We start from the raw sequence: 9,497 nt of genomic DNA on the forward strand, positions 1-9,497 counted from the left end.
AAAGGAAAAAAAAGAGAATCCCCATGGAGAAAAGCAATTCACCAAAGAAATAAGGCCATTTCATCAATATAGACTCATAAAAATGAGCCTGGCTTCCAACCACAATTTCAAGCATTGCCCTCAGTGCCAGAAATTTACTGCTGTTAATGAAATAATTGATGATAATCTTTTTTGTACAATTACTCTTTATTAAATACATACATATATACAAATTCTTCTCTGCCTCAATTTGTCAAAGGTTTAGACTGAATGATTTCTAAAGTATCTTTCAGCCTTAAAATGTGTTGATTCTAGGAAACATCCAGAGAGAGAGCTAAGAAGGAATTCTCAGGTATGACTCACAATTATTATTTGTCATTCTTACCTTTTTCAAGTGTCATATATACAACCATTCCAAGTGAATGTAATAACTGCAAAAGTTGATGTCAATTAATTAATATTCCCTTCTAAAAATTAAGAATCCTCATTGCAAGGTGGCCATTACTATGTTGATGTTGCCCAGAACATTCAGAAAACATTCATTCACACACACCCTGATCAGGTAGAGAGAAGGATAGAAGAAAACTCTGGAAATAAAAACAAAATCAGAACTGGATTGAGCTTCTTAAGACAGCTGCAAGGAATTCAACTAAGTTGTTAAGGCTTGCATAGGAAAAAGAAAAATCACTCAATGAAAATCTTTACAAACTGCATAACAGAGTAGGAGACATACTACCCGTTGTCTGATACTTCTTTCTTTCTTCTTTTTATACTGCATTCCTTTGCTACTCCTCTAATTTGAAAATTACCACTTTAATTACGAAACCTTACAAAAACTCCCAGAAAAAAAACAAACACAAAAATTGCCAGAAACACAAAACTATGAACACAAAAACTCCCCAGAACATTGAACGTTACCATTTCACCAGGTGATGTAGGTCAATGTTGGGAAAAGCCTCTAACAGGTCTTGGGTCAGGTCCTGCTTCTGATGCTTGTATTCTGTGATTTCTGATAAAATCTGTCAGGATTTACAGTACCCAGATTTTTACTTTCACATACATGTTCCTTTTCATGTACAGAACAATCTGTAGTACATTTTCACTATGTTTTGAAAGCAAATTGCTGAAGTTGTACTAATGTTTTCTATCTCAAAGGTGACTATGGGATTACATATGTTGGTTATCCTCTATCAATACAGGAGACATAAATACTGTGAATATGTTGTCAAGCTCTAAAGAAATTTCTTTAATCATTAAAGAATGCAATGTCCTCTGCTAGTTTCTGGTTCCTTAGCATGCATTGGCAGTTCGACTATTTAAATGATATTGTAGATACAGGTGAAAGCTTTTCTAGAGTGACAGGGTCTCAAATAGTATCTGGACCATGGTTGTTGTTGTGTGCCTTAGATCTGATTCCAACTCATAACAACTGTACAGGACAGAGGGTGAAACTGCTCATACAGTTTCCTAGGCTATAATCTTTATGGGTGTAGATCACCAGATCTGTCTCCCACAGAACGTCTGGTGGATTCAAACCACTGGGCTTTCAGTTAGCAGCCAAATGCTTAATCACTGCACAATCAGAGCTCCATATGTGTTGAATATATACATAACTGAGTGAACTATCAAAAATAATTCATACAAATGGTTAGACTTTGGCTCAGAACACAAGTTTTCGAGATAATTGCTATTTGGCCAACATATGAAAGAAAACACATTTTCCCTGGACCACATTTTTGCTTTTTAATGCATCAGAGTCACTCTATTGGTCACTGTTTGCTTTTGTTTCATTTTTATTTTAATAGATATTGTCCTTTTCTTGCTTGTACTAAGAGGATCTCCAAAGGTCCCTGCATATGCTATCAGATAAACGGTCCTTGTTAAGGGCAATGCCACTGGAAAACTTAGGGTGGCTCGTTGTTATTTGCTGTATATAATTAAAAAAAACATAGCTTTCAAATTGCAATGCACAACTATGCACCATGCACCTCTAATAGCCCTACTTCCCTTGTCCTGCCTTTCCAGGATGGTCTGCATTCCATCTAATTTGATGGTGAATTAACTCTACTTAAATCAACTTTCTGAGAAGATGATTTGCTTTCTCTTCATTGATGAATTGAATAATTCTCCCAATAAGTGGCCTTGTGTTTTTTAAATGGAAAAATTATATAGAACTTTTATTTTAGAAAAGAATGATTTATCTTTAAAAATATTTAAAAAGATATGTGCATTAAATATATCACCTTTTAGGAAATTACTATAACAACAAAACTACATTAGACTTTCTGATTTCTCCATAGTGTCCTTAGATAAATAAACAACCCAATAAACCATGTTAAATGCCCCAAAAGTGACTGGAAAGAGAATACGGGCATATTTGTCTATTTTGCTTGTGCCAGACCCAGAAGGTGGTGCAGCTGAGGAAGGAGTAGTGGTTGACAACTTTCCTGAAGCCCCTATGGTATTAACCGTGGTCTTAATCCGCGCCAGTCTTGATCCAAACACATGGTGGGTAGAAGCAGATCCAACTGATGCTTGTTGGGGCGCATGCCCAGTTCCAGCTGGAGTGGAAGTAGGAAAGGATGGAAATCCTCTTGCAGCAGATATAGTTTCAGCTGCATTCGCACTGCTGAATGGATTTGGACTCGAAGCTAAATAAGACTGTGATGTGGTTCCAGAAGATCCCTGAACAACTGTGGAAGATCTGCTTGAATGGTTTCCCACCTCAGTTCTGTTACCAACATCAGATTCAGAGTGAACCAAGGCATTTGTTCTTTTTCGCATGTTCAAATTGGCATCCGTACTCTGAAAAGTTATATTAAAAGTATATTAATTATGCCATTTTAAGTAGATTTGTACAAAATTTTAATAATCAAAATACTTAAAATGAGTCATTTCCATAAAATAAACCTTTATTAATATGCTACAAACACTCAATTTGACATAAAAACTTAAATTACTACCTGAAAAAGAATGTGTGTGCATTTGAAATCATTAGTCAAAAATCTGCTATTCCAAAACATTACCCATTCTTATAAATAAGAGCTCCCAAGGCTGCATGTTACACTATTAAAATTAATTCCTACTATAAGTAGGAGCTCTGGTAGCATAGTGCCTAAGGCACTTGACTACTAACCAGAAGGCTGGCGGTTCAAACCCACCAGCCACTCCTCGGAAGGAAGGTTGGGCAATCTACTTCGTAGTAACACTGCCTCAGCAACCCAAGGAGGGGTCGCTATGAGTCGGGGCTGACTCAACAGCACATAACAACAACAACATATTTTAACAGGCATGATAAACAACTATATAGTCAACTCTAGACTATATATGCTAATGAAGGAAAGCAATTGTTTAAATGATTCCAATAGTCATATCTGACTTTAGCATACGCTATAATTTTTGAAATCATTTTTCCTCCCTAATTATGTATATTCTACATTATATTAAAGTTACACTGTACTTGTTTTCCACACCCTCTCCCCCTACTATTTTATGAAGTAAGTGGTGAATGAGAAGATGGAGGAAGAGTGGAGGAGTAGAGAAGGAGAAGGATAAGTTCATAAGTAGTTTTAAAGGGACAATTCACAGATAATACACAACATAGATAAATTACATTCCATTAATTGAGAACTGTCTTTACAAAGGGAGATTTATTTATAAATATGAACCTATTTCAGTTCAAACCCACCAGTCACTCCTCGGAAGGAAGGTTGAGCAATCTACCATAGTGATACTGCCTTGGAAACCCAAGGAGTGGTTGCTATGAGTTGGATCCAACTCAACGGCAGTGAGTTTGGTTTTTGATTTGGTAGACTTACACATTCATCAAGCATGTTAAAAGGGTCCAATTCATATCTCATACACTTGTGAATTATTACCTCAAGGTTACTGAGTAGAGAAAGAAAAAGGCCTCACAAAACTCAGAGCAAAAGGGCTCAGAGAGGTTTAGAAAGCATTCTTCATGTCACCCCAAGTATTTTCCTAGGCAGGTTGCAGGTGAATTAATGAGAAATTGTAGTTTAACATATGGAATCTAATTTTGGTGGAGACAATTGAAACAAAACAAAACAAAAACAACACAACCATAAAAATAAATAAATAAATAAAGACACCATTACTTTCCCTGCACTTTTCTCTACAATGCAAGTAATAAGCACCACCCAATCAATTCTCAATTTGCCCTGGAGTCAATGCCAACTTACTGTGACTCCATGAGTTTCAGAGGAGAATTATGGTTCAATGGGTTATATTTCATCAGGTCTTTCTTGCAAAGCACCTCTGGTTGGACACAAACCTTCAATCTTTTGGTTAGCAACTGAGAACATTAACCATTTGCAAGTAGTAATGAATCTTCAGATTGTATTTATTTCTTTATTTATATTCTGATTTGGGTGAATGCCTACAGAGCAAATTGGTTCTCTATTCAGCATTTTGTTTTGTCACATTGCCTGCAATCCCCATAATGTAACAGCACTCTTTCCACTTCCTCCATGTTTTTACCACTTACTCTCCTTTTTTCCTTACAGAAAATAATAATAATTAATTATCATTAATTTTAAAATGTTATATATATAGGGAGGAGTATAAGAGAAAGGTAAGGTATTTACCCAAAGTTTAAGGAGCATATACAATCATTAGCAAGGTAACACGCATAACCACACACATGATACAATAAAATGTATATAGATAGAGACCAACGGAAAAGAATTGAGAATCCAGGAGTAAATCTAGCCAATCTTCAACAAAGGGCTGAAATCCATTCAATGGGGGGAGGAGATAGAGATAATCTCTTTAACAAATGGTGATGGCAAAACTGGATATCAATTTCCAGAAAAAGGAAATAGATCCATACCTCATGCCATATACAAAAACTAACTTGAGATGTATCAAAGATCTAAATATAAAACTTAAAATTATTAATCATTAAAAAAAATAGAAGCAAACTTAGAGGCCTTAATTTATGGCATAAATAGTCTATCAAACATAACTAAAAATTCACAAATTGCAGAAGATAAACTAGATAACTGGGCCCTCCTAAAAATTAAACATTTATGTGCACTCCTTGGAAGGAAGGTTGGGCAATCTACTTCCGTAGTGATACTGCCTCGGAAACCCAAGAAGGGGTTGCTATGAGTCGGAGCTGACTCGACAGCAGTGAGTTTGGTTTTGGGTTTTTTTCTTGTGCATCAAAAGACTTCTCAAAAAGAGTAAAAAGAGAACCTACAGACTTGGAAAAGTTTTTTGGCAATGATATATCTGACAAGGGACTAATCTTTAAAGTTTATAGAAAATTTCAACACCAACAGCAAGACAACATACAATCTAATTTAAAAAAATGGCAGAGGACATGAAGAGACACTTCATTAAACAAGATATTCAGGTGGCCAAAAAACACATGAATAATTGCTTGACATCATTAGCTATCAAAGAGATGCAAGTCAAAACAGCAATGATATCATATTCTAGTAATAGTAGCAAAGTTCATAAAAACCAAAAACAGCAAATACTGGTGAGGGTGTAAAGAGACTGGAATTTTCATACACTGCTGCTAGTACTGTAAAATAGCACAACCATTGTGAAAAATAGTATGACATTTCCTTTAAAAGCTGGAAATAGAAATACCAGCAATCCCACTATTATGTACATATCCTAAAGAAATAAGAGATGTCACATGAACAGATAAATGCACATCCAAGTTCATAGCAGTATTATTCACAATAGCAAAAAGATGAAAACAACCAAAATCCCATCAAAGGATGAATAGATAAACAAACTTCATACACATAATGGAATACTACTCAATGTTAAAGAGTAATGAATCTGTGGAAGACCTTAGAATATTGACGAACTTGGAGGAATTTGTGCTGAGTGAAATAGGTAAATCACAAAAGGATAAAATGTATGAGACCACTAATGTAAAAAGTCAAGTTTACACACAGGAGAAAACATTCTTTGATGGTTATTAGGGATGGGAGGGGAAGAGAGGGAAAATTACCAACTAGAGAATAGATATGCATTAATAATTTGGGTGAAGGAAAAAGCAATATACAATAAGAGGGAAGTCAGAATTACATTACCAAGGCAAAGGAAGACACTAGGAGGTGAATAAAAAGGCAACAAAGGTAAATATTATTGCATGAACAATCCTGCAGTAACAGTAATAATAAATAATATTCTATGAGTAGATAAATAGGCAGTGGATGCAAGCTGAACAGGTGTGGGATGGAGAATGGGAGTATATATAAGTTTGGCAGGGAATATTTCTACATATGTATCTGTATGTGCTGCAAGTATGTTCATGTATATAGTACAGCATATGGCAGCTAAGTTTTGAAAAACTTTTATCAATAACTCAAAACCTTGAGGGCCTGAGTCACTGGGCTTGAAGACTTAGGATCACAGTCTTGAGTGACACTACAGTCAACTGGCATACCATAGTCCATAAAGAATATGTTGCACATCTTACTTTGGTGAGTAGTGACTAGGGTTTTCAAGAGCTTGCACAACTATTGGTCTTTCCTGTTCTAAGCAAAGAAGAGTAAAGGAAACTAAAGACTCAAGGAAACAATGTAGTCTAAAGGAACAATGGACCAGTGAACCACAGCCTCAGTCAGCCTGAGATCAAAAGAACTAGACAGTGCCCATCTACTGCTACTGACACTCTGATCAAGATCATAATAGATGGTCCTGGACAGAGTGGAAGAAATACCTAAAACAAAATTAAAAATCATAAAAAAAAAAGACTACACTTACTCATCTGATAGAGACTGGGAGAACCCCCAAGACTATGGTCTTTAGATACCCTTCAAACCTGGAACTGAATCCACCCCTAGGGATTCCCTTTCGGCCAACAATAGATAGTGGCTAAGACACTTGCCTGCTAACCAGACGGCTGGTCGTTCAAACCCACCAGCCACTCCTCGGAAGGAAGGTTGGGCAATCCTACTTCCGTAGTGATACTGCCTCGGAAACCCAAGGAGGGGTCGCTATGAGTCGGGGCCGACTCGACGGCACATAACAACAACAACATAAAGTGAACAATAACACTCATGAGAAAAGTGGTCCTCAGAATAATAAATCATACAATACCAAAAGGGCAGAATTTGCCCTAAAACAAAGTTCAGAAGGCAAAAAGGGGCAGGAAAGAAGGATGTATGGAAATGGGGAATTGAGAGAGGAAGTGGGAAGAGTGGTGTTACGTTGAGGGGACTGTAATTAATGTGACAAAATAAAATGTGTATCAATTGTTGAATGGAAAACTAATTCTCTCTGTAAACTTTCAGCCAAGCTACAAGAAAATGGTCAAATACGTGTGTACATATATATATTTGTGATATTTATATCACAAAGTAAAACATGATTCAGAACAAAACTGTGATGAAATGCTAAATATCATGAGAAGAGATGGATAAAGGACTAATTGAACAAACAGAAGAAAAATATATATTTTCAAATATAATCTTATATTTTCCATAATATCTTCATTGACTGGACATTATGCTGTCCAAATTTTTGGAAACTCATTTTTCATACAACTAAATTCTTAGAATTTAAGACTTTCACTTCCAGCCAATATGGAGTGAAAGGAACTGAACTTACCCTTCTACTTGAAATGAACTCCTCCCCCCCAAAAAAAACTGAAAAAAATATGTAAAATAATGGTTTTAAATATGAAAGGTTTAAAATACAAAATAAGATTTAAAATACAAAATATGTAAAATAACTAGACAGTAGACAACACAGTATTATAATCCCTGAGAGTTTCCATACTGTGGCATGGGAAAGGGGAACCCAGGAAGAACACAGGAAGATGGAGCTAAGAGGGTGAGAAGAACAAGATGGAGTGCTAGAAAGGTGAACAATGAACAAAGAGGGAACTCAAAAATATCTATAGAGTCAACATCTAATATTTCCCAGAATACTAATCAGTGCATGAGTGGATAGGACCTATCCAAGGCCAGGGAAAGAAGCACTTGAAGGGGTTAGAGGGGGAAAAAAAAAAAAAAAACCCTGATGAAACAGTACCTGATGCTCACATAATGACCAGCAATAATGGTTGTTCCTACCCACCAGACTAGAAAACCTCAATATTCATGTAACATTGGGTAGAATACTCAGAAGGGCCTTGCTTCAGGAGTATGAAATAATCACGCCTAAACACTGCTCTGATCCTGTCTAATGAACTTTCAAAGCAAGATCCAAAAAAATCAAACAAATTCCATGTTACTAACTGTACCCCAGACCAGACTTCAACAACATTTATAGGAGCCTGGTTTCTTTCCTCCTAGACTAGTATCTTTTTTGAACTTTCTGAACCCCAACTCTGAATCATGTTGTATTTGGAAAAATTGTTTCAAAAATGGCACCAATTCACCATGCCTCTCTGAATTCATGCCTTTTTTTAATGTGACTGTCCAACTCCTCCCATCAGGAGGTAGAATCCATTCCTCCGTATTTTGAATCTGAGCTGCCATAAGACTTTCTTTAGCCAACAGTATGTGGTGGAAATGATGGTGTGACATTTCTGAGTCTCATCCTCAAGAGTCCTTGTTTCCTTCCATTCTCTCTCTTGAAACTTTGCCATCACAAGAGCAAGCCTAGCTAACCTGCTGTCAGAGGCCAAATCACTTGTAGCAATGCCAGTCATTCTAGTGAGGGCATCCTAGTTCAACCAATAGCCATCGAATCACTAGACATGTGAGTAGGCCCAGCTAACAGTAGATGAACTGCCCAGTCAAGCTTAGCCAAGATTAACAGAACTACCCAGTTGACGCAGAGACTTGAGAGCAAAAATAAATGCTTATTCTTTGTCATTGAGGTTTTGTGGTTGCTTTTTATGCAGTATTGTTATGGCAGTAGGTAATTTATATAACCTAATCAAACCAAATAAAAGGTCGACAGAAAGTGCTGCACAATCTCTTGTGAGGGGAAGTTACTCATTCTAAGATAATTAGAAGGCTGTCCTGCTTGGAGCACAGGGAAAACCTCTAGGGGGCACTGTTGCCTAACTCCATACACTAGCTTAAAGAATCAAGGTATTTTGCCTTTATAATACCATTCTTAAAGAATCATACTATTTTAAAACTGGGAGAGATTTCAATGACCAACATATTTCAATTCTTCATTTATAGCAGAGGAAAATACAAGAAGAACGGTTGTGATTGGTTACAAGTTACACAGATAGTTATTTATTGAATGTCTGCTCTGCCTCATTGTACATTCTCTCACAAATGTGGAGGAAGCTTTAAAGAATTTAACCAACTGTGCTAATATAATTGAATCAGTCAAACACTGATAACTGTCAATAATTCAAGAATTGGAAATCACAAATAACTACAGCATGCCCTTTCAATGTCATAATGCAGCATTGTTTTAACAAGCCTATCCAAGGAATATTTAATTCTCTGACATTCTACTTTAGTTTGATTTTGCTATGTAAAACTGTATTAGCGCCCAAACATTGTGAAGTTAGACTTAGACTTTTGTCCAGTAAAAAGATATCTATCAAAGGTTATGGT

At 36.3% G+C, this 9,497-nt stretch overlaps 1 protein-coding gene across 1 annotated transcript in view; it reads right to left on the reverse strand.

Moving 5' to 3' along the window:
* Window positions 1-2,250: 2,250 nt before the first annotated feature.
* The window catches only part of GABRA4 (gamma-aminobutyric acid type A receptor subunit alpha4), a 115,633-nt gene continuing 108,386 nt past the window's right edge, over window positions 2,251-9,497 (reverse strand). Inside the window, exon 7 of the mRNA XM_007949428.2 lies at window positions 2,251-2,784. Within this exon, the coding sequence (XP_007947619.1) occupies window positions 2,251-2,784 (534 nt within the window). The remainder of the gene's footprint in view (window positions 2,785-9,497) is intronic.

Source organism: Orycteropus afer, unplaced genomic scaffold, assembly GCF_000298275.1.
Source record: "Orycteropus afer afer isolate SDZICR_OR568_19922 unplaced genomic scaffold, OryAfe1.0 scaffold00246, whole genome shotgun sequence".
NCBI classification, from domain to species: domain Eukaryota; kingdom Metazoa; phylum Chordata; class Mammalia; order Tubulidentata; family Orycteropodidae; genus Orycteropus; species Orycteropus afer.